The sequence below is a fragment of the Monomorium pharaonis genome, chromosome 10, assembly GCF_013373865.1.
Source record: "Monomorium pharaonis isolate MP-MQ-018 chromosome 10, ASM1337386v2, whole genome shotgun sequence".
Taxonomy (NCBI): Eukaryota; Metazoa; Arthropoda; class Insecta; order Hymenoptera; family Formicidae; genus Monomorium; species Monomorium pharaonis.
The window spans coordinates 20,222,820-20,249,989 of NC_050476.1; the positions used below are offsets into that span (position 1 = coordinate 20,222,820).

Genomic DNA, 27,170 nt, shown 5'->3' on the forward strand with positions numbered 1-27,170 from the left:
CCTTGACACGACAGAATGATCTGCTCGACAATAACAACTGTGGTTCCACTGTAACACAACCGCGGGTGACGCGATAGCGGAACCATATCGCGCGTCAGGAAAGTCGAAAGGGACACAAGTGGCCCCGGCAATCAGAATTCAGAGACCGTTTCCTTTGGCGAGCAGCCCAGCCCGGGCCGACCCGCCGGCCCTTAAAGTCACCCTTCTGCCTCCCGAGCTCTCTGTCGCCACATTGCGCGCAGATAAACAGGAGATCGTACGCTCTCGCTTTGAAACTTTCCCGGGTAAGTTTGCCAGCTGCCGGGGGTCGGCGAACTAGAGGCGAGCCGGCCGTCTCTGTGTGGTGGTTCTCCGTGTCCACAGAGATTGCGTCGGACAGAATCGATATCCTGGCGGAAGCGCGCTACGAGACCGCTGAAATGCCCCTAATTGAACAGCTTACCTCGAAAAAAGATCTGGATCAGCGTGCATTTTAATCCCGTGAGTTATGTGACCGAACCTTTTATAGAGCCGTACCTTTTTCACCGTGACCAGAATTACCATTCCTTTGTTTCAACTTTTCGAAATTTCAAATGGAACATTCAATATAAATACGTTATTAAAAATATTCCTTTTTTTGCTTATTTTTTAGTTACCGGAAAATAAGGGTTAAAATTCTTCTCAAAGAGTAAACTCTCGTTGATTATTTGTTTCAATTACAAGCCACATGAACTTAATTTGCATGAGATCATGAGTATATCAGGCAAATCAAAAATATTTAACAAACTATAGAAGTGTGTTTGAGAAACCGTTGCAATAACAAAAGTTTTTTTTCAACATGGGATAAAGAATATTTTCTTCGCACATTATCAGAACGTAAATTTCTCGCACAGTAAGGATATCTCATAATTAGGAGGAAGGTTTAAACAAACAGTTCAGAGCAATATGCTCAGCACGATCAACATCATCATGAAATACAGAACTGTTACAGATAATATTGAAGGGAAACATTTTCTATGTACTGATCTACTGAAACTTTGGTTGTTGTTCTTGGTTCCTCAAAGTTCGTAATAGATATTTTGATTCATTCTATATATAGCAATTTGAAACACATGTAGCAATATGCTTCCTGTGTGCTACTGTATCTAAAAAATACCTTATCCTTAATTAAAATATCCATAATAAATATTTAAATGACAGTAAATAATAAAATATTTCTGGAATAAATTAGTTTAATATAAATTAAGTTTAATTAAATAGTACAATAAATAAAAAAAAAACTTTCTTAAAATAAATTCTTTTTATTTTGAAAAAAGAATGACAATATATTTTATGCCATTAAGTATATTTGATGTGCTTTCACTTGACGCGAGCCACTACCGTATCTCTTGATTAAATTCTGTATTTCATTAAATCAATTTTTATGTAACATCTTACAGTTTCCTACACTGGTTCATTTTGAGCAACCAGTTGTTTCTGAATTAAGTCAGATTTGCTGTAAGTTTATTACAAGAGCAACTGGTTCTAGCTCGATCCTAACCAAATCCTGGCCAAAACTCAATTCGTTCCTCGCGTAAGTTTAACCGACGCCAAATCGAAGTCCCGGACACCTAAATCTAATATCAATCAAGTCTTAACTCTGTCTTAGTCTTAACTCGTTCGAAATTCCGTTGGAAACTGACGTGCCTAAATTTATCTAAATTGGTTTTGCCTCGCAATGCAAATTAAATCTTTTTCTAGATTTTACATAATCTTAAATGATTCTAAATGATCGAATTATAATTTGAATTCTGTAATTTGCTAACATAACGCGAAACTTCTACTAATTTTATCATAATTTCGAATAATTTTGGTAATTCTCAAATAGAAAAGTTATTAAAAGTGTTATTCCTTAAAAAGTGAAATGGAAATTTTGTTAGAAGATATCCAATATATAAAGCCATTATTTTTATTACGCAAAATGTTCAACAATATTATGTATTATATTTTTATTTGTATTTTTTTAACACTTTAATAAGCTTAGTTGTGTCTTATTAAAAATTATGAATACTGTTTTTCTTTGCTACTTCTTACTTTTACGTTAAAATTTTTTTTCATTTTTAATTCTCTTCGATTTTTATCTTTTTGTTTTACGAATATCTTAATAATAATAAGTAAATTTTGTATATTATAAGAGTGCAACTAAAACTTTATATATTACAAAAACACAGAGAGCTTTATTATTTAAGATTTAACAAAAGAATATTAAAGAAATTAACAAGTATACTATCAGATAAAAAACACAATTTTTTAATAGAAATATTTTCATATATATAACCAAGCCTAAAAGAATTGATATTGATATGTAATGAAGAAAACAAACTCTTATAAAGGGTTTACTCGAAATGAAAAGTGATTTATTATTTCGTATAACATACCTTTCTTGTCGGTGTGTTTGATCTATATGACACAAATCCAATTTTACAAGTCACAGTCGTTATTTTTTCGAATGCACAGCATGTGACCAATTATACCTATCGACGAACCTAAACGTTCCATCTGTTACGAGCATAGGCAATATGTGGTACTATAAGCTATATGTATGTGTCAATCGAGAAAAATGTTGGAAATGTTTGGAACAATACGTGCTAAAATTACTTGCATTCTCAATATTTAGTACAATAGAAAAAGGCTTTTGAAAAAATCATAAATAATGAAAAGGTAATCAATATGCGCAGGTTATTTTTTGCTATTTTTTTTTGTTTATAATTATAACGATATTATTTAAGAGTTTATTAAATAATGTATTATTACTAAAATCCTGTAGTTCCTACTTTTCTTTCATTTTCTTTTGATTATCATTTTGCATGTACATTGTATATACTCATTACTTATACGTAATATGTCATGGTTTACCTAACAATATATATTATTGTATGTGCTAGCAAAATTAAAAAAGAAATTTATTGATATGTAACAAAGAGCATTCATTTTTAACTCAGAAAAAATTAATAAATTAATGTTATTTTAAAGAGAACTAGTTAAAGTTAGAAAATAAAATTATTTAAAATTAAGTTAAAGGTTATTAACTTTTTAGCTTTATTATTTATAACTTTTTAAATAGTTACTACTAAATTCTAATTATAATTAATTTTTATGTTTTCATACTGTAATTAATTTATACTGCACGTAATTATGATGGAAGTATGCATCAGATATCTATTTAATAATTATCGATGTTGAGAGAAAGTTGACAATTAAAATATATTCACGTTTAAAAATGTATTCATATATATGGCATAAAGTTTCCATTGTAATCGTGCACATTTTTTAATGAGAATTTAAATCGCTTGTGATGAGATTACCTGGCAAAGACGAATATAACATTTTCGTATATTTCTGCATCGCGAGTTGTGTCAGCGCGAATAGATAGACACGGCAATGAAAATTCTTTTACGTTATTTTATTGTACATCCATGCAAATACAACTAGACAAGTGACGTAATTTCACTACTTACGTTAATGCGACTGTTTTACATATAATGTCAGTAAAATTGCATCTCTGAGATTGTTTTAAAATGTGCAGAATTGATGATATATTAAAACAAACAAGATAATCACAGCGTAAAGCTTAATTGACAATTAAGTTGAAACTTATATAGTATTTCCACAAGATACTTGCATCTGAATGTTCCTAGCATTTTATTTTCTCTATGAATGGTTTTTCAATTTTATTAGATCCACATTTTTTGTACTGATAAAATATATCCACTATAAATTTATTTTAGTCGGAGTATCTCTCGTAATATAAGGACTGTAAGTTTCATTCAAATTAGCATTAGAATTTATCTGAGAAATAATCAATAGATTTTACATAATCGGGTTTTAATTAACAAAGTTCAATTTTCAAAGTTGTCTGCATTTCAAATTGTCACTGAAATCTAATTGTTCCGTCAGTAAATTATTGCAACTTTTCGCGTAACGCTTCTCAAGTTTTCTACATAACTTTGTGTATTTGTTAGCCGTGTTTTGCGGTGGTTTCAATTTGCTTTGCTCTAGCACAATTAACACAGATCGCGGTTGGTTCATTGATAAATAAGTGTAACATGCCTTGATAAACTTTGAAACAATCTAAAAAAAAATCTTAATAGATTCATTATTTTGTATTGTATTAAAAAAATGGTTTCTTCTATTTTGGTAGTATTATAAATATATTTTAAAAAATTGCATAATTCTTTTTCAATTTTATATTCTTTAAGAAAAAAATTTCGAATAAAATAAAATCCGTTAGATCTGCCAAGACACATTGCAGTACGTTTTACCTTCTATTTTTCAAAAGTGTTGAGCGGAATATAAGAAAAGTTTCTCTCTATTACAAATCCTCTGTATTTTATACTTCATATCTTCATCCCGCTTATTCGTCCGTACCATACCGTTCATATTTTACGGCATATCATATGGGATTACGTCATGTTATACTCGGATGCATACGCATGTCATTTGTGCACGAGCGCAGGTTGAAACGCAAAGAAAATTGGATTTTGTTTTATGTCTCTATTATGATTTTTCGTCGAGCTCGGATGTTCAGTAGTTCCTTATAACATAGCTTTTATTTATAAACTATGGACGAATGCCATAAAATAACGCCGTCAGTAACTTAGCTGTACCGTGTGTCAAGTGAGAACGAATGAATGGCAATTTCGAGTTGCCTTTATCTCTCTATTAAAATCGTAATTTTATGTAAATATCGAACTTTACGTAGAAAAATAGAACGATATGAAACCGAAAACATTAAAAAGTTGAACTTTTTCTCAAAATTATGACATTAATCTCCTTGAAATATACAATTCACGAAGTGTTATATAATATTATTTTAAAGATATATATCTCTCTTATTGATTTTTAACTAACGGTTATATTTTTTATTAAAGTATAATTTCTAAAATATTATATAAAATATTTAAAATGCTACGCAATATTCTCAAAGCATCTGTGATATAAACCGTTCTTGAAATTTTATTAATACGAAAATACTTTTTATCTTACAATTAATTAGACGCATCATATCTATGAAATATAATATTTAATGAGAGCATTTTTCACTGATGAAGTTTCCGGATAATTAAACATAGGGCTGTAATTATCTCGAACGTAACCTTATCCCTGTACCTGGCGATGGAAGATTCATTGCTCATTCATCTCGATGCTCGCTAATTATTTATAGCCCAGAGATAACCGTACTTGCGTCGCGTTCCAGAAAAGAAAAAAAAAGAACAAAACATGTCCACGGAAAAATTCTGTGTGCAAAAAAAAAAGAGCAAATCGCGCGATATCGGAGTTTCGTTTCAGCGTTCGCCGTAGGCGCAGGTTCCTGCGCAGGCCTCAGAGTTCTATTCACATTTATCTCGGTCGGTCCTTTTATTTTCCATTCAGTCTAACCGTCCATTGTTGGCATTTCGCCGCAACTAGCAAGAAAGTAAATAAATAAGTTATGCACTCGCGCGCGCTGAATACACGCTCGCGCAAATGCACGCGGCCCGTCGATTGTCATCCCGGGAAACCGGCCGCATCGCGACGCGCACAGTCCGCTGGAAATTATGAACAGCAGAACGTATCATTTGTTTCGTTTTTTTTTTTTTTTTTTTTTTGTCAACATTCTCTCCGTCCGCGACAATCCGCCCTATTCTGCCTATTGTGCTTGCACGAGCGATACAATGCACATAATTGCACAAATGCATTTTTATTTTCAAACAAAAATTTAATGCAAAGCGAAGCTCTCCATCCGACAATAATAAAAATTACACGAGAAGATGTTTGAAATATTAAATTATATTGGATGACGTTTATATAAATTTATGTATCAGGTTACATAAAGTACACATATTATCTATTTGAAAAGAATACCAAGTTTTTTTTTTAAATAAAGCTTAATAAACTGAAACAACATTGTATTGTGAGTGAATATGAATTGTAAAATCGTGCTGCTTACTTAAACTATTTTTCCGTTTCCAACGGTGCTTTTAAAAGCGTTAAATAAATAATGTCACGTAGTCGCCAGGTCAAACACTTAGAACTCATCTTTCAGCTTTTTCGTCGACCTACTATTATTTTAACATAATGCGAATTTTTCTCGTGAGGCAGTTTTATTTTTGCAATAGTTATAACAAACGTTATGTTAGTGTTACTAATCATTATTCATGACGATATGACGATGAAAATCAGATAATATTCTTAAATTTGAGATGTCTAAAATAAAATTAGACGAAAAATATAACTATTATCTTCTTAGAAGTTCTCTGTGGAGCCTTTTGCGTCCAAGTATCTTCGACGTCGAAATTGTCCAGCGAAATAGAATAAAAATATGAAAGAACAAGAGCGGAATAAAATCGCATATATATTTCCTTTTTTCTTTTAACCTTTAAAAAGTGCTCGCCAACGAGCGTAACTTAAGAATTCCGAAAATTGAATTTTCTGCATATTGAATCATATTTCTCTGCTCTTGTACCACGTCCATAGAAACCTGCAATCCCCACGTGAAAAATTCTTTTTTTTTACGGAAACGACGAAGTTCTGAGTTATGGTCTGTGTTATGTTTATGTGCGCATTTGCATCTGCAAAATAAATATATTATGAGCCAAGACGCCGTTAGAATCCGTAATGAATTTTTTGCTACACCGAGCTTGCATCAGATAAAAAGACTGAAAAATAGGATTAAATTAAAGCTATATTAAAAAACAGTGATACGAAATTATTGTTTTGGATAATAGATAATTAACATTTATTACATTACTTGATCGATTTGTGTAATATAACAATTTGTATTAAATCGTTAATTTAATACTACATTTAATAACTTAGTAATTTGAAAATTATACATTTCTGCGGAAAATTTCCGCACTTAATAAATTAACTGCACATTCTATGTATAAATACACGCATTGCAATTATAAAATTATAATATATTAAATATTATCCGTATTATGTATGCATTATATATATTTTTTTAAGTATTAATTTGAATTGAAGATGAACGTCGGCTATTATTTCAAAAATATAAGTATAAAATAAGTTAATAATAATTAACAGAATTCTCCATAGCTGCTACTTTATTTGTTCATTACTTCTATTACTTCATTTTTATCACTCTTACACGTAAATGCATTAAAAAATTGTTCGAGGAAGAAGTGGAACGCTGACACTGATTGTGAGCTATCGCGCCGTGTTCCTTTCCGCGACCTCGCGCGAAATGAGATTTGCAGGGAGCTTAATGGACCAACGAACGACAATTGGATCTTGCCAACCAGTCCTAGTGTAGATACTCGGAGCCCCTTATCTCGAAATGTCACTGATTCCAACTTCAAGTTTCGGTGCGTCTCGCATAATGCCCGTCCGCGAGAGATCGCAGAACGTCCGACGCGTCGCCAAACTCGCGAAAGCACTCTCCCAGAAAATTATACCTTGCTTCGCGTTATCTTGCGGTAGTGCGTGTCAATATCCTGTCAAAGTAACAATTTGCATATTGACGTTTCGCTCATCGTAAGTAAGATTCTCGTAACCGCGCCGCTGCCTGTCCTTCGTATGCATCAGGTATTTTCAATTCAAACGCTTTTCCAACTGACAGACGAGATACGAATTATATCGCGGAGTGATGGGAATATCTCGCATGTTGCACGGGAAATATTTAGTCTCTTGTTAGAGAGAATTTCATTTCAACTGATATTGTGGTTGGTTCGTTGTTCAAATATGAGAAGACATACCAATTTATAGATAGATATCTTTCACGTAATAAATTGCAAGCTAAACTGCACAAGTTAAATTTATTGAGTTGGAAATGTAAATCTTGGTAAGAAAATTTTTCATTGACAAAAATGCCAGGAAATGATTTTAATTCAAAATACCAATTTTTATGAACAAATCTTAATGAATCTCCGTAAGACTTATTACATGACTTATATTGTTTATCAATCAGCAAATCAGAAATTTTTTATAGATTTATAACAACTTTTGTTATTTTATCATTCGCAGTGCAAACAAAATTATTTTTTTTAATAAAATAAATTTATTTCCCTACAATAAGGATTTAATTTGACTCGATTTCCAATATTTACCAATTAACGATCTGCGAGTCAAAATTGCCCTTTTATTGGATTCTAAATAACCGAAAAACGAAAATCGCTAACTCCACACTCGTCACGAAAATTAATTAGCGTGAAACTCGTTAGCAGGAAAGTAAATATCAGCGGACAGTTTGCATAACCATGGAAAGATATAGCGCATCGATATCTCTCTCTCTCTCTCTCTCTTTCTCTCTCTTTCTCTTGAAACTCAAAGAGATACCTAGATGTTATTGATTGCACTCGCACACTGAGCGCATTCCGCGGCATTGCATGCTGAAGAGCAAGAAACTCGCGTTAACCCCGAAAAGAGATGAACGCTCGCGTAGCTTTGCTCGTAGCAAGAGTGCGGTTCCGCGGCCAAAACTGCGAACGCAATTTAACCTTCCCGTTTGAGAAGCGCATCCGAAGAAAAACACAGAGGCGGTCGGTATAGCTGAAGTTGCAACGTAATTCGGCTACCAGACGGTATGCATATACCTTGGCTGCAGCAGTCGACCCTTTAACCCCCCTCCCCCTCTCCGCCGGAATCAAGAACATCGTCCGAGAAGACTGCAGACCGTGGATGCAGCGAGCGTGAAACGCTCAGTTTTTCTGCCTCGCGAGTGAGCGCACACGTCGGCCACCAAAGCCACTATTTAAAACTCCCGCGAAAAATGTTGCCGGCGGAGTCACGACAATAAAAATAATCATTGTAGACGCGAGTAAAGATCGTAGGACCCTTCGTGCGGTGCATTATCTTTTTCAAAAACAATCTTGCGCTCGCGAACAGATCTTTGATATTTATCAACATTTAGAAGAGCAAAACGGAGCTTCGACTCGGGATATTTTCGCGCGTTTCATTACGTCCGTTGGATAAAATGAAATACAACTTTTCATGCGTTATGGAAATCGAGTGGTCGACGATGTAGTTTTTTGGAACCATTGCTTTCTGTTAATATTTTTCAACACTGAATGCTGTAGATATTAGCAGCAAGGTTTTAAATAACAATTTCTGTTGCAATAAAGTTCTTTTTTCCGTTCGGCTCACGTGAAGCTTTTAACGATATTTATGTTATTCATACATTAACTGTAAATTCATCAAGTAGCTTTTAATCAATTTCTATTCCGCGCGTATACAAAACGTATTATTTAATAATCAATTTAATAATCAAAAGAATTATTTACGCTTTCTATAAAAGTAGCCAAATATACAGTATACGTACAATTTACATATCTGTATCAGAATGCAGAGTTAATTATATATTATTTAGAGAGAAAGAGATTCACAGTTATACCCTGTCTTGCCTCGCACAACTGAAAAATTATACGCGAATAATTCGAAATATAACCTTATTGCTTTTGTTTACCGTTAATTATTATTATTGCGGCCAATTAATTACGGCCGACACTCTAGTTGAATGTACAAGTCTGCAGCAAAGAACACCAACGAAATTTTACAATGGTTTGGCTGCATTGTTAACAGCGCGCCGTATTGTTAACGAGCGTGTACCTACGATATAATATGCGCGTTCACGCCCCGAAAATGCCGCGGGGTGCTCGACACAGTTTAGCATAATTGTTATTTAACACTCGCCGCTATTACCGCTGAGCATCGCGCTTACTCTTGAAATGCATACAAAGAAGTAACCCCGATCATTTGCAGCGTTGTTACGACGCTGTTTGAAGCGAATCCAAATATAACATCGCTCGTATTTATCTCAATCGTACTTCTAGCATTTCAAATAAACATTTGCAAGGAAAAGTAGAATATTACTGAGTTAAATGTGTTATTTGCTAAATAATTCTATATACAATAGTTTGAATAAAATTAATTGTAATTCACAATATTAAATATTTTAGGAAAAGTTATGTATTTAAAGATATTTGATGATAAAATATTACAATACAAAAGATATTTTTAAAAAGAGTTATTATTAAGTTAAAGTTTTTAGAATCTTTTTTTTACAATATAGGAAATAAAAAATTTATAGAAATAAGAAATATTGATATTTAAAGGAATCGAAAGAATGAGTGATTTAATCCTTGCATATGTAAATTTTACAATTTCTAGATCATGTTCTCTAGAATTACGAATAAATGTACTCTTCCATTTATTTTTTAAAATACCTTTTTATATGTACGACAAGGTATAGAGTGTATAGACTAATATAATCCGTTGGCTTAAGATCGAGCTATCTGCATCAAGAGCCTTGCTTGAAAATTCACGGTTGTTCATTTCATTTTCTCTTTAACATCCAATGGCGCAATGCATAATTTAATTTTGCATAATTACGATTTAACGTTCCCTGTTATATTCTTTCGTTTACACGGCGATATAGCTACATTTTGTTATACATGAAAGTATGCTCTAATGCGATTGTTGTATTTCTTATGCTAATATTGGATTTAAATATGCAACATTAATTTCTAAGCTTTTTATGACAGAATTTATAATTCTGAAAGTATATGCAGAAAAGTCAAGACCACAGGAAAACATAGAAACTTATCTTTCTTTTCTTTTCTTTTATATCTTCTGCTTCTGTCATCTGTAAAAATATTATTTGAGTATCTTCGAATTTTCGTTTTGCACGGATCGTTTCATATTTGTGAATATATACATGCAGAAGTGTATTGCATGTAGCGTATGGTATCATCGAACCAAGAAAGGAAAAGTTTGCCACGTTTACGATATCCGATATATCTAAGCGACAACAGCGATGCCAACATTTTCTTATCGAGATAGATAGTCGAAATAGAGATAGAATCGAGCGAGAAATAAAATTCTGTGACGGTATGACTGGATTTTCGGAGTCGTAGGAAAATTTTATTCTAATGTAACATTCTACCAGAGAATATATAATATATAGTATTTTGATCATAAATACATATAATCAAATTACAATATCTTTATTAAAAATTAAAATATAAATAATACTTCTATTAAGTTTTGAAAATATTGTTAATTCAGAAAAAAAAGTATTTAAACGACGATAAAAACTTCGAAATAAAGCGGAAAAAGTGACTCGTTTATTCAAATTAATTGTAAATTTAAAAAAGGGAATTTGGTGTATAATTTTTGTAATATTAATAATTTATAAAGCATTGAATAATTTCATAATGGCACGCGACACTCGGTGTTCTTGCGGTATGTAGTGTTTGCATCGAAGTTGCTTCGTTCGTTATTCGCGATCATTATACTCGAGAACTGGCAGTTCCATGTGCCGCCGCATTAGTCCTCGTAACGCGACAAGTACCAGGGGAAAACGCAATTATTTCTCTGTGTACAATTAACGATTATCAGCCTATACAATTGATTCCCTCTCGCGATTAACGATTCGTGAACGTATCGAGGCGATGGCTATTTATCCAAGCAGGTATTCGGCGCAATTTATTCATTCGAAGTAAAACGCGAAGCGATAAGGGATGAGAAATATAAATTATTTGTTTCATTACGATATTTACGAGCGATTTTCAGTTCAATTTATGCATTCGGAATACATTGCGCGTACAATAGTGAACTTTTATTATGTATCTTCAGATGGTCAATCGTGTTTTATTCAGTCATTATACGAGTTTATTATTTATGCAATATCAGAATATTATTTTCAAAATTTTTTGTCATTAACGAAATTTATGGACTAATAATCACTAATTGTCAAAGAGGGGATGATCGATTGTACGGAACGAATAGATTTCAGTTCGATTCTGACGCAGATACTATTGCAATTAAAGTTGAATTTTAATATTTATTAATTGTAAAATATAATTGCAATGACTGTATTAAATCGGTGATTTGTTAACATTTTTTAACAAAATTTATTTTTTACGAGACATTGTAATTATCGGGCGTGCAATTATACTTTGTTTTTTATTATTTTTTCATTGTAATGTAATAAAGTATGTGTTTGATTAAAAGGAACATTGTACAAAGTACCGTATGATCATCATATTCTGATAATTAGTGCGCACGCGATTGTAATTAACTGTTTTTTGCAAATTGTGTGTGTTTCATGAAAAAGCAACAACGAAAGAATAAAAAAAACTGAAAAGTGAGAAAGAAACGTAATGGCAGAGTATCACTGATAACATTATTCATTATTTATTAGACTTGAATTATTTATATTAAATTATTTTTTATCAAATTTCTCTCTCTCTTTCTCTCTCTCCAATTAAAGCCGAAATGTAATTAGAAAAAGAACATATAAGTTTTATTTTAAAGAATAATAATTAAGAAATAAATCAATTTTATTTTTGTATTAATTTTGATGATATCCGGCAAATTAATTATTTAAGATAAATAATATCACACTTAAAAGCATTAGAGTTTTATCTCTTAATTGAAACCAAGAATAACTTGCCGCGAGAAAAGATTTAGAACTCAGAAAACGTGACTCCTGAAGGGGAAGCTAAATAATCAAGAAGAGCATGGTTTGATCGATGCTATTTTTAACTCTTCACGTGTCTCTGCCACATGACTCGCTGATATTTCATATGAATAACCGTTGACCGTATTAAACATAATTTATGCACAGAGACGAGAGATTGGAATAATTCTCAATGGTTAACTCCAACTCTTGCCGCATCTACTATTATGATACATTTTGATGCCTTAATAATAAATTATTGTTAACCGAATCGAACTGACATTAAACGCGGTAAAACAAGCTAGCTCCATTCCAATTTATTCTGATGCTTATATACTCACGTGCCTCATTCTTTTTTCGCATATTTTTTCGCATTATGAGAAAAAATGAGAATACGATACGCCCGTTACGGGAGACATTACGATAGAATGGCGGTTCGTAAAGTCTCAATTTTATACGATCTATTCATAGTACTAAATTCTTATGTCTTCCACCACGGCCGCATGCGTCTACCGCAGTATTATATATATTCTTGATATATATTCACATTTTAATAAATAATTTGTACGATTGTCTTCCTTTTCGCGTTTCAGATTGAAACAGAAATCTTTTATAAATACTAGTTTTTCTCTATTTTATTCAGTTTTAATACATAGTATAGAAGTTTTGTGCAAAATGTCACGCGATAATTATACTTTGATGATTAGGTTACATGCGATCGTAAATGGCTCGCGTTTTTACGAGTATTGTACGAGTGCAATAAACCCTGGCAATCTGAGAAAGAAAAAAAATTACTCTATCAATGTACGGTAATTCGAACTTTATACCGAGAACTTTCATATAGTTCTCACGATTCACAAATCTATAATGAAGCGCAAATATTATTTTATATTTTTCAGGTTTATGTAATATGTATCTCTTTTACGAGCATAATTTTTTTTTTTAATATCCTTTTTGTGAAGAAATCCATTTTATTGGACATCGTATATAAATTGCATATTTTGAAAGCAATATATTTATAATTTTGAATGCTAGAATCTGTTAATGCGACCTACTTTTTATCGATGAATTAACAATTTTTTATTGATATGTTTACATTATTTTAAATAAATGAAACGGCTTACGAAATATTACATTTTTATATTTTTGCATATTAATAAGTATATTATCTTAAATTTGTGATAATTTTATCAAAATTTATGCTGCTAAATACTTATTTGTTTAATAAAAACCAAACTTGTAAAATAAAAATTTACTGTTTAAATAGTTGAAGTAAAATATTTAAATATTGTTTTATTTTAATCAGGAAGAAGATATTTGACGGTATAATAAAATTGTATTTAGAAGTATTTTAGAGAATTTGATACTTTACAGATACCTCATTAAAATTTTGTGGCTTGATTGTTAGTACTTACGTAATGTATTACTCTTGAGCTTTATACATTAATTATATATTAAAAGAGTTTCTACATGGCTTTTCCTGAAAACGTTGCTTTGAGCCAAGAAGATATTCATAATAGATATAAAGCATATTCTTGGTAAGCTGAGTTTTTAAAAGAAATATGGAAAGATGTAGCGACTTGTCTCTCGATAATTTGGGAACCCTAATGGAAGTCTGTAAAATAAGGAATTACATCATTTTGACATAGTTGCAAAAATTCTCACAGGGGCGAACATCCTGTGTAAGAAATGTCTAATCTCGTGCAGCTTTCACGGGCCGTCGTACATCTTCCTCAACGTTCAATTTTCTCGGAGACTAATAGCGAGAAAGGGACGCGTATCGACCGCGTATCAATCTTATTTAACGATAGCGCACTATACGATGCGTGCATTACAATGTGACATTATAATGCAATTCGATGCGGCACGTAACAACTAAGATAACGATGTTAAAGTCTAATTACCTCTGCTCAAGGTTCTTAGATCTAGCTTTTACTTAACGAAAGTGCGTATTGTATCTACGGAGAATCTTAGCAGGTAGAATCACGTTAATTATCCGTACGAATATTTCATATAGTCCGTAGCGAGAAGGGGGTATATCTGTACGTGTATTAATACCGATCGATAAACTGCGGCTTCAGTATTTAAAATTTCACGAAGAGCATAACGTGTTACTCTAGCGGTGAAATATAATCCATTTCACGAAAAAAAAAATTGATAAAGCGTTAAAAAAGCCTACTATTTCTTTATGAATTCTTGAACACTCGAGGGAGGAATACGAGTATAAAAAAATATGACATGAACAAATTTTTAGTTTCTCCTTTAATACTTGTATAATGGAAATATTTAATGTCTCTAAACTCTAAACATTTAACATTTTTATTTCTCACTTACAGAAAAAAAATAATTTAAGAAGATCGTCACTTAACTTAATAAAGATTTATTTATTGTATGGTTAAATTGAATAATAAAGACAATTGCATCTGTTTTCAAACAATAAGTTGTGCAAAACCGTTAAATAATTTTTCAAGCTTGAAATACGGAATACTGAGCAAAGAAAAAATTAACATTATAGTTTGCAACGAGTAATAAACAGTAATTGAAAGCTTAATGCTTGGTACTAACATTCATATTATCGTTAATTTTACAATTTAACGTTGTGGTATCTGCACGAATTAATTCAAAGCAATTTGTGTCAAACCTCTTCAAGGTCCTTGATTATTATTTTAATTGGCTAAAATTCAACGGACATACAGGAAATTTAATTGCCAAACGCATTTATATCTATTATGTTATATCATTGTTATCAGCTTTGCATCATTGGTTTTATTTTATTGCATCTTTGAATTGTTATATTATTTATAAAAAAAAGCTTTCTATCAAGTTGTATACAATTGTTTTAACTATTTATTACTTGCATTACACTGACGGATATTATTGTGTTACGCAAAATGTTAATGATTGTAGCTGATCATAGCTCTTTTACATAGAAACGTATAACGTATAACGTTTGTTTAAAATCACTTTCAATCAACTCTGTTCCTTCAAGATCGTAAGTAAGTGTATAGGCGTGTAATCAACTAATGCAAGACGTAAGCTCCCTCAAAAGACGACATCGTAATCACGTTAATGCACGAAAGTTCACACTATAAAAGTTCGATAATGTAAATCACGTGTTGTGTAAAAAAAATTCTGAGCAGCTTTACCAACCGAAAGCGCTTTCACGAATCTCCCCGAAGGTGACACATTCACTTTCTCAAATGATATTAAATTCATGGGGAATTCACTTATCACCACGAATCAATAAACTTTTTGTAAAGCTCTTGTGTTAATCCATTCATTTAGCGCGAGTGAATTTAGAATGAAATAATTTGATACGTGTCTCCGTTAATAAGACATTCGAAGTTATAATTTCAAATATTTTTGAATATATTTAATATAATGTTTATAAAATAGTTTTTTTTCCCATAAAATAGACATAAAATTTCATAGATACATTTTATATCCACGAATAAAAACTTTTTTTAAGAAAAAATAGATATAATGATGTAACGTGAAAATCAGACTTTGAAGTTTAGCTTCATTACTTCTTTTTTTAATTTTTTTTTTTAAAGAAAAAAATGTTTGAAATGCGCGTAAAGAAAAGTTATTTCTTTTTTGAGAGAAAAATGTAGTTTTAATTATAAAGTGAAAAAAACTATATATACATATATTAGACAATTAATATATTTTACATTTTTGAAATGCTGTTTTTTAACGAATTTATCAATTTATAAAATTCCGGGTTACGTGACTCTTTTATTGGAAACTATGCGGGCTCGTTATTGAAAACTATGCCAAGCGATAAACGAGCATTCTATTTGAATTTTATATGGTGATTCTATCTAGTTTGTATATATTCCGTATGAATATAAATATTGCTCTTTTACAACCGACTATTTATTGAACCCTATGAAACATTTGCGCCGAACATGTATGTACATTTCTTTGTTCTTTTCATATCATTGATTTCCGTGTGAAGTCGCGTATACCTTACACGAAATCAATTTAAAAGCGAACATTTCTTTTAATCGTTTTTTGATAATTAATCCTCTTACATTTCAAAAATGCTAATATACTTTTCATGTGCTTGTTGGTGATTCCCCCCCTCCCCCGATATAATACCATTTTATATGACGACTTTGTATAGTTGGCGCGCTCTCAATCGCTCATAAACCTGAATATAAATACGTTGTTCCCACACGATCTGCTGTTTAACGGAATTTATAGCGCCCGCGCACGAGTAATACGGTCTGCATGGTGCGCGCATCATGGCGGCTTTTAAATAAAATTTTCCGTACCACCTACCTGAGTTAGGTTGGCCGTTGCTGTTAGGTCGTGCGGAAGGTGCTCCGTCTCGGGCCTCCACCTCCAGGGCGTAAGCACCTTGCTTCTCGCGATCGAACATTACTTTCGTGAAGATCTCGCCGGTTTCCCTGTTGATCTCGAAGTAATCCTTGCCCTCGTTCCTGTCACTGTTTACCACGTAATATGTGACCTGGATAAATAACGTGAAATTTATTGACTCCATCTGTGTGTGTGTGTCTTGCATGCGCAAGTAGTTGATAAAGAATGTCATAATATCCGTTGGATATCGCGCCATTAGCGAAGAAACTGAACTTATTTGCTAGTTTAATAGAATAAGAGAATAATGAAAAATAAACTAACTTTAATAGAATAATGACGGCATCATATCACAAGTGAGGCTCTTTGAGCTATTTCAAATTTTGATATATTTTTGTATAAAATGAAAATGTCTTAATCTGGAGTCTTAATCTCGTAATAGCATTATGAATTATAATAACATTGTATTTTATTTTGTGCGTTAATATACGTTGTATATGTTAATAATAACGTTTTTAAAGTCAATTGATCATAGCTTTAAATTGTTAAAATGTATCTACTGTAAACCTATTGAAATTTTGATCCCCCTGCAGTATATCCCGGGCGTATGACCTACTCTACAATCCAAAGTCGCTTTGCCTTTATTCGTGGAAACTTCGCTGTTTCATATTAAAGTATATGTATGTATGTATGTAAAGTACGCGAAACGCCATAAAAATACCATCGTCCGGTGTATAATGGCGTCGGGTGCGCGAAACTTCGTGATGGTTATCGCGAAAGAAAATTTGAATGAATTTCGCACCAGCAGACTTCCACTTGGACAAGTTGCGGGCCGCGTCGGCCTCTTTGTGCCTCTTTCAATTTTTACCTTAATGAAACGGCAAACAATGTTACCGCAAACCGAACAGGACGGTGCAATTTTATGTAATGACGGAATGGTTTTCTTTCAACGTACTCTGCACTTCTTTGTAATCCCTTAATTAACAGGGGAAACGGAAAAACTTGATTAAGTCGACGTTAACAGTGTTCTTGTAGTCTATTCAGCAAATCCCAAAATACATCGCGTAGCGCACTTTCGTTCTCGTATAAATCTTCCACATTTTGCGTTGCGAGTACCTGTTACATTTAGATTACAGACGGAATTGACGATTTTCTTCGTCGTAATTATAAGTTTTTAGTGGTCTCATTAGCACGAGTGTGAGAAATTTATACGCGTCTACGATCGAAATTTTTCCTCCTGTTTTCTCTACTATCGAGTTTCGCAATTTCCGCCTTTTTGTCCTTACGAAATACTTTATTTGCTACACGATCGCCAATAACGGTGCTCATGCAAGAAGGAACGGAGAAAAGACGATATCGAGTTTGCAGCAACGCGATTACTGCGCCCGACTACATGTCGGATCCACATTCGTCGTGTCCCTTTTGTCTCGGCCGTTGTGCGCATTTCCGTTCCGCAGACCCCAACATAGCACGTACCTACAAATGGAATGTGCATATTTGACATATCCTTCGCGCGCGAAGGACTTCACACGCTTTCTCGTAACTGGTAAAATTTACAGTCGCGCATATCTCACACCACTTAATCGACAAATTTCCACCCGGAAATTCCGTGATATTTCACAGTTGCTCCGCTTCCGTTTATTGCTGCAGTAAGATTTTTTTGGCAGCTACGCTGCACGTCGTTTTTCACGGAGGTGCTTGGCTAGGAGCAATTCCTTTCTTGTTTAACGAAGAAAAGGTGATCATAAAGGATTTGTTTTTTCTGTTCAACAATTATTTCTCCGTTTCTTTCTAAAAAGAACTATATGAAAAAAAAATAGAAAAAAACTTACAAATGTAATAAAAAAATAATAAAAAGATAATTTTGCATGATGTAGCAAGCATTTTAAATCTTTTTTAATTTTAGAAAGATTAATAATTTTTTTGTAAAAGAGAGATTGTTAATTTATATAGAAAATTAAAATATTTAAGTAATAGACAATAATGCTTCCAGAGATTAATCTTTTGATAATAAAGCCGGTATATTCTAATAACAAATAAGTTATTAGAAATTAGCTTATTAGCTCATTGATTTAAAAAATCTAAAACTTTTTTTTTTTTTTTTATATATAAAACTTGCAAGGAAAGTTCCATTTTCTCAACTATTACGCTTTTAAATTACAAAACGAAATTAGGTTAATTTAACTACAGATTCGAATGCAGATTCGAAGATTTCATTTACAATATCTGCAGTTTGTCTCCCATAGAAACCAGCAGCTGGTTTGATAATATCCAGCATGTTTACACCGACGGTCGTAATCAATGGTTGTATCGGCAAAATGCATTTGGTAGCACAGCAACTTGGTTTCAATGTAAAACGAATGATAATCACACGATTAAATGTCGACACGATATTCGCGTTGCTAGCATATCCGTTAATGCGATCATACGTGATAAATTCAACGCCATTCAAACGCGCTCGTCAGAATTGCGTTACTCCGTTACAGAGTTTATAACGCACCGCCAACGGCGACAGTGCACATTTCCATACGAAACATTAAAGTTTCGACGCGACAGCCTAAGTTATGGCTATGCGTCTAAACACCCCTGTAACCACCCTTATTCTCCAATTCCCGATTCTCTTCAATCAAGACTCTGACGACTGAGCTTAAGTCCTACTCAGCGCCCCGCAATAGTTCAGCGTCGAACGTGTTCTTTGGTTCTCTTGTGCGGTTTCGCCGCAATTCTCCTACGATCGATTCATTCGGAGTCGGATCTCTACGGTAAAAAAACGAGACGACTCGCGTCGAGTGCGATGCGTCTTTCTCGATTATCTTTCGGTATAAACAAGTTAAATTTCTTTGCTAATTTTAATCAGTTTAGTTTTTTGTTAATTACATTTCACATAATATTTAAACATGTGCCTAAAGTATTTTATTTCTTTGATAAATCTGATTGTGTTACACTAGCAAAAGACCGGATATTATTAATATAATAAAATTATAATTTAAATTAATTAAAAACCAAATTGTTTTACATGCGCATGTGTCCTCACATGTTTTAAATTAAAATTATTATGAATATCTTCAATGACTATTTATTGAACCAAATATAAAAGCATAGAAATTTATATCATTTAATGTATGAAATATCTTTTTATCTAAATTTGATGAATACATCTTTTGACTGTATATTTTAATGCAAAAATTGAAAAACAGAAAAAAATTTTGTGCTACATGATTTGTGTATTTTTTTTTAGTTTATATTTTAAGTAGTTCCTTAAATAATTGATTAGCGCCGAAATTAATTGAATGCTGTCTCAGAATACGTCTGTTTGTTTTACTATGCAATAACGCACGATATCGATTTACCTGATTATTGGGGAATGTCCCATCCTTGTCGATGGCGTTCACTTGGGTGACTTTGCTGCCCACGGGTTCACCCTCGAGTACGGTTTCCTGTTCTCGTTCGGTGAACAGCGGTATCTCGTCGTTAACATCCTCCAGCATGATGTACACGGTTGCCTCGGAAGCCAGCTGTTGAGCTCCATTATTCTGGTAGGATTAAGTTAACCACGGTTACACGATCGTGCATCGCATTTCTTGACACCGATTCCTTGTTTTTAATCCCGCGTAAAATTACGAATGCATTCGAATATATTTATTCACTTCGAGTTTCTTTTGGATTATACGCATCCAGCATTCTAATGCAGCTACGATATGGAATTTATTGCTTACATCAATTTTTATTTCTTTTCAAAAACTTATATTCTAATATTTAATGCTGAAAACGCTAAAAACTTTTACTTTGATACACTTATTTATATTAAATACACAAAAGTTAATATTTTATTGTCAATGCAAAATATTATTGTCCTATAATTTTATTCTCATAAATTGTTAGCTATAATAGCGCGATTAGATTTTTATTCTTATCTATTGGAAGGTGGGATATTTTTATATTTTTCTACAAGATATTTTGATTATGTAGAGAATTTTTCTACTTGCTAAAGCGCGCGCACATGTAAAAAAATCATACCTCTACTCGTATGGTGAGATTGTATTCTTTTATGCTCTCGTAGTCCAGCGGATGATTAACTTTAATATCGGCCCAAGTAGTCGACATTTCAGAGCGTTGCTGAAGGTAAAACGTATGAAACTTGTTCGTCTGCGCCGTGGAACCGGGCATTAAGTGGTAAAAGACCGTCGGATTATTGTCGATTCCAGAGCTGTCGACACACACAAAGGGGCGTATTACAAAGGCACGCACCGGCTGCCCGGTAGAACCGAGAACAACTTAACGAAACGGAAACGGAAACGGAAAACGGAAAAACAGAAACGAGAACGGAAATTTTCTAAGGTAGAAGAGAGAAAAAGAATAGGACTCATATATGTATATACATAATGATATCTTGAAGTTAGAACAATCGATATCTTTACGTGATTCGGAAATCGAAAGGCAATTGTTACATATGTTATGTAATATTTGACCTCCTCTTTCCGATTTATAAAACGATACCGGTTGCTCTAGTTTCAAAATTTCGAATATACGGGATATCTATAACTGACCGCTCTCTGTGTTGCCGATATTCGCATTTAGATAACACATTAAATGTTAGAAAAATGTATAAAATGTGGATTTCATTTGTAAAAAATTGCATTTACTATTATCACGTTGAAAGCATAGCTATATTTGGCTCTAAATATAAGATTCGTATACGGAAAAAATTGTGTTTATATAAATTTTACAATTTTCAAGGATAATTTAAACTACATAATTATGTAACTATCTTAATGCATTTAGAAATACAAATTCTTTGCGTTATGAGATTTATTTGAATTTTAAATTTTAATTTTAGTTTATTATGTATTTGAGTGCCATGTTCTTAATTATTTATAAATGTACGTATACAGATAATAAAATAATGCAGGTAATAAATACACATTTTTAGCTAATTTTTTTACAATACATTGCAGTATAATCTTCTTAATTTACATATACTACTTTTATTTTTGAATTTTCAGTTTCAATAAACATTATTTTAAATTTAAATAACGATAAACTTTAAATAGCGATAACATTGTTGAAATATTTTATAAGAGCAAAGATTGTGTGGGAAATTAAATTCAATTAAACATTTAATTAAATCTTTTGCTAAGAAAAAATCAGTTTTAATAGATTCGTAGACAAAAGGAGTAGCGATTGTTTTGGGATATCCTGTACATATGTATATTAAAAATAGGTTACTGATATAATGATAAGAAAATTATTTCGAAATAAAAGATCATGCGAGGTGTCGCATACGCGTTTATTCACGCGCGATGCGTACACGACCAGAAAAGAGAGAAAGAGAGAGAGAGAGAGAAAGAGAGAGAGAGAGACCAGTAAACGAGAGTTAAACGTTCGATCGTCGTTATGAAAAAAAGAGACTCCTTCGCTGGAGCGTATTAATACATCTAGGGTAAAACGAGAGATAATAGTTCGACAATCTGGCATCTCACTGATCCCTATACATTAAATGTACGCGGCAGCAGAGCTTATCGACCGTATCCTTTTCTCATTATCTTTGACATCGCCCGGTGCAACGATCGGTATAATCTCGCTGATTACAGAATCTCCGAACGGTGTTGTGCAAAAGTGGGTTAATCCCGCGAAATAAAAAGGAAGAAAAAGGAGTTGTACACACAGCTGGGCCAGCAACATGGAACTCCGCATTTCAAACTTAATTTACTGAAAACTACTCTTGCTTACAATGAGTTAATCCGCTTTCTCATAACACCGTTTTCCTCCTCCGATGCTACAGAAGCTAATCTCTCCATTGCGATACTTCAAATGTGACGATTAATATATACGTCTCGATTTTCTTTTTATACTATATGTCGAAAGTTAAATAGATGTGGAAATTATACCGGTCAAAATCAATTAATACGACGTATAGTGATCAGTGGTGGATTTTACCTAACGCGCCGCACGTCTTTTGCTTCCCGTCGTCGCCCGTTCCTTTTTTTTGGTTTCCCTTCCGTTTCTCTATATGGTTACGCTTAACACACAACTGCGCGCGTGTGTACAATAAGTTGCATTAAATATGCGCGTATTAACAAGAGCTCTTACCGAGAAATGACCCTAGGCAGAACCCTAGGCAAAGTTCACGCAGTCAAAAGGCATATATTTGCTGCTCTAACTACATTCGCGTTCGCTCGCGCGGGCCAATTACTATCCACGACTGTTATCATTGTTAATTCGATGGCAGAAGTGTTACAACCCTATTGTATGTGCTGTGTGTTAAAATGCACGAGTTCGAGCACGGAGTCGAGCTTCGAGTGAATGAGTGATTTAGTCGATCAGACTGTTATGTTTCGGTGACGTATTGTTATTTGCTAATGTAGTCTATAGATTACTATACTCTCTTCAACAATAGTGACTTATTCCAAGTTTACCTAACTGACGAATCTAACTGTTGGAACTTATTAATGTTAGGCAGAGGATGGAGGGAGAGATATTAATATAATTTATAAATATATTTTAAAAGATGTTCTATTACTTTTTACTGCATCTATTTAAAATGTAAAACACTAATATTTATATATTTGTAAAAAAGAAGTTCTTTTTACTGCAAGAAAATGATACAATAAGTTGAATTAATCTTTCTACTTGAAGATTATTGAATTATTCTTCTAATTTATTTATTAATTTAATATTGTATATTACAATTAGAAAAATACGCTAATAGTAAATTTGAAACATAAATGCTGATAATAAAATATGGGATGTATTATAAAAACTAGTATAATGTAAGCACATTGGACAAAATTGAAAGACTGAAATTAGCATACCGTGTAAAATACTCGTTAACTGCAAAATTTATTTAAAATCTAATTAATGTTTAACAAATACATAAATTAAGATCAATTTTTGTTTTGATATAAAATAAAACCGCTAGTTAACGGAGCGCATAGATGTTTATGAAATATATTACAATATTTTAAAATTTGATAAATTATTAAAATTGTTTTTATATGAGAGTGTATGTCATGTAAAATATTAATTAATATTATAATTAAATACCGGATAAAAGATGCAGGATAAACTTTTACCTTTGAAATCTCGCTCGAGCAATTATCACACTCCAAGGCAAATGAATATTATGCAGAATTCATTAACAACTAATTAGCTTTCATTTACGATTTGCATAGTAGTTCGTTCAAAATTAATTATAATGTTTTAATTATGCATAAACGCCTAATCTCTAATTTGATTCGAATAAGTTAAATTAATTATCTTGCTGATAACCCCTCATTATAGGAATAGCGACATTAAATCAAATAAATCGAAATTTATTTTGCCTGCATCCAAAATTGTTGTACTGTACACAAAATTTGTAAATTGATCCAAACGATTGTTTATAACTCTATTTAATTATTGCATAGCTGTGTGTGTGTGTATACACACTATATATATAAGTAAATGATATAAATTTTTAATTTAATTTTTATTATATAGATTAAATATCCAAATCTTTTCGGGAGCGTGATTTACTTTTAATTTGTTTTAATTAAACAAGTTCCTATTGAAATTGCCTCTATTCCTAATAAGATATATCTCAAGGATATATCTCTTCTAATTAATTCCTGAGAAACCATAGCAGTCTGATTCGATATATTCATTCGCATGTCCGAGCTCATCTCATTGGTCGAACGAACCGCACGGCTGTATTACATGCGTGTTCGATCGTCCGCTCGTCCAGTGTGTACCGTCTACACGCGCCTGCGTGTGTGTGTGTGTATGTGTGTGTGTGTGTGTGTGTATGTGTGTGTGTGTGTATGTGTGTGTGTAATGCGTATGATGCGTGCGTTTCCTTGTCCCGCGCGTATGAACGTTGTACCGCGTGTGTACATATGGCTATAGACAGCCGTCGTGTCATCCGTTAGACGTCCACGAAATGTTCATCGATCCGAAAGGAACTCGCTGTCTCCGGAGAGGGATTTCTCCCTGGTTCAAAGAGCGCACGACCGAAATTGACAGCGCCATTTGTCAATTCAATGGGCACGACATCGACTCTTCTACAGAATGTCCCAGCATCGCCGTTCGATTTTAATAATTCATCAGCCAATTTGAAGACTGTTTATATCTAATTAGAATACTCGAGGAGAAATAGTTTCTAAGTTATAAATGAAAGATGGAAAGATGTTTGTGAGCAATTGGAAATGAGGAGTTTTCTAAACTAACTTCAGAAATTAAATGAAGAGAAATGCTGTTATTTACGTAACTTTAAAAGACTTTTTCTTTTCTCGACTTTAAAGATCTAACTGCTGAAGTACTTAATATCGCATTTTAATAAGTTACCGTAAATGATAGTTTGCCACAGAGTTTTGTTTCAGAAAAACTCCAAATTCGTAAGGTAATCTATTATTGAAATTGTGGTTGGGTCTGAAATAGAATATATATAAGATGTCGCAGTCAGAAGTGAGAAAAAAAAATCTCATAACATTATTTTAAAGATGATTTTTCCCCAATGAAAATTTTATTGGAAGCGATATTGTTTATTGTTACTTTTTAATCTTCAATCTTAAATGTACATTTATCATAAGTATTACGTTTTAAGTGAATTACATTTATTTACTTGAAGTTAAGTGAAAGATAGAATTTTGCTATTTGTGTTCTCTACGGAGACTTTATTTAAATTTACGAGATCTTTGATATATTATAAAATAGATTTTATAAATAATTTACGAAAGCTATATTTTATAGTTTATATTTTAACATAAGATGTAAAATATCTCTAACTAATTTAAAGATAACTTTTCGATTGATTCTTCGATAACTTATCTTAACACTTTTATATGCAGAATAAAAATGAGATTAAAAAAGATCGTACAATTCTAATATTTTGTTTTCAAGATATTTTTCTGATTCGATAATTTTTTCTTACACTGTATAAAGATGACTCTCACCTTTTCCGAATATAACCCCATATATATGTAATGTTGAACGCGTTATTTAATGGCCGCTCGTAAAAGTCAAAGTTCGCTCTCACAGACTACCACTTTTATTACGTATGATTTACAGTATGGTATTAAAACGCCAATATAAATGTCAACTATGGAATCATTGCCTTTTACAGGAAGATTATTGTGCACGTGATACTAGAAGGTACTAAAAACGGGAACAAATCTTAAAAATTTATCTATATTTTACGTTTTGTTGTAACATGTGCTTCGAAAAGATTTTGAATAAAGATGAAATTGTTAACTTTTACTACATAGTCCGTATCTTGTTATAATATAACATCGAACAAGACAATTTAAGATGCTAAGTTAATAATCGTATAATAATTTCGTAATACCTTTGTTGATTAGTGAATTGTATTCTCCGTTACTATCTCATATTATTCGTCAAACGAGATAATTTCCGTTAAATGAGATAATAGGCAGATAGCAAACTCGTGAAAATTAAATCAAACGCGTCGTTAAACATATGCGACCTTCGATGCAGATACAAATCCCGGATTTCAAAAGTTTAACATACAGCAAACGTCTCAGACTTTGTATTGTACATCGCGCTTAACGAGATCTTTGAAAGATTTAATCTACGGGCATCGCCCCGGTAGCGCCGTTAGTGGAACAAGCTCGTTTGTGAATACGCGAGGATCTGTTAAGTGCTCATGTTTCGCCTGGAGCTCAATCATTTACGCGGCGCCGTGTTACATTTTAAACATCGTCGCGTTTAAGTTCACCTGGATATTGCGAAACGTGCACTATCTCTCGCTCTCGTCGCTTAACTTCGAACGGAAAGCGAGTTTCAACATTAAAATGTCATTTCCTGAGAATTCTTAAAACGTCATCCGGATCTTAAGTCACGTTCGTCTCCGGAGCGAAACGCATCTCCCGAACACTCTTCGAGAGCGATTTTATATTCGGATTTACTAGAAATTACAGGCCAGGGTAAGGATTTTTGTTTGAATAATGTAAAGCAGATAGTCTTGCGCGTGGACACGTTTCGAGAACTTTATTTGACTCTAGGCAAAAGTATGTCCGAATTATGGGAAATGGCACTCTCATATATAGGTAGAAAGGATTTTCCGTAAAAAATGTTGACACCTTTTTTTGCGGAGATGATAAAACTGGTGTGGCTCGACATATTTTACGATTAATCCCGATAACATTGTTTTATTTTTTATTTTTTTTTTTACGTCAGCGTTTTTTGAAACCAAAGGGTCTAACATAAAAAATTGAAACGATGTTATCTCTTTTATTACAATAGCAACCAATAAACGGGATTATATAACGTAAATCATGTTTGTTTAAACATTGTTATGCTATGCGTCGAATGATAATTTTGCATAAACTATAATTATTGAATGATAATTCTGTTATTAACGGACGAAAAGTTACTCCATTGAAACTTTGACTTTCCATAACGTTTGTTACAGATTCCATGCAAATACACTCCG

The 27,170-nt window shown here is 32.6% G+C and overlaps 1 protein-coding gene across 7 annotated transcripts in view; it reads right to left on the reverse strand.

Annotated features, from left to right (window-relative positions):
* LOC105839332 (neural-cadherin) overlaps positions 1 to 27,170 on the reverse strand; it is a 204,628-nt gene that overhangs the window by 113,187 nt on the left and 64,271 nt on the right. For all 7 annotated transcript variants that reach the window (XM_028193763.2, XM_028193761.2, XM_012685576.3 and 4 more), the window contains 3 exons: positions 20,759 to 20,948; positions 20,092 to 20,274; positions 16,706 to 16,895 (listed from right to left, as the gene is read on the reverse strand). In XM_028193763.2, coding sequence (XP_028049564.1) covers positions 16,706 to 16,895; positions 20,092 to 20,274; positions 20,759 to 20,948 — 563 coding nt within the window. The remainder of the gene's footprint in view (positions 1 to 16,705; positions 16,896 to 20,091; positions 20,275 to 20,758; positions 20,949 to 27,170) is intronic.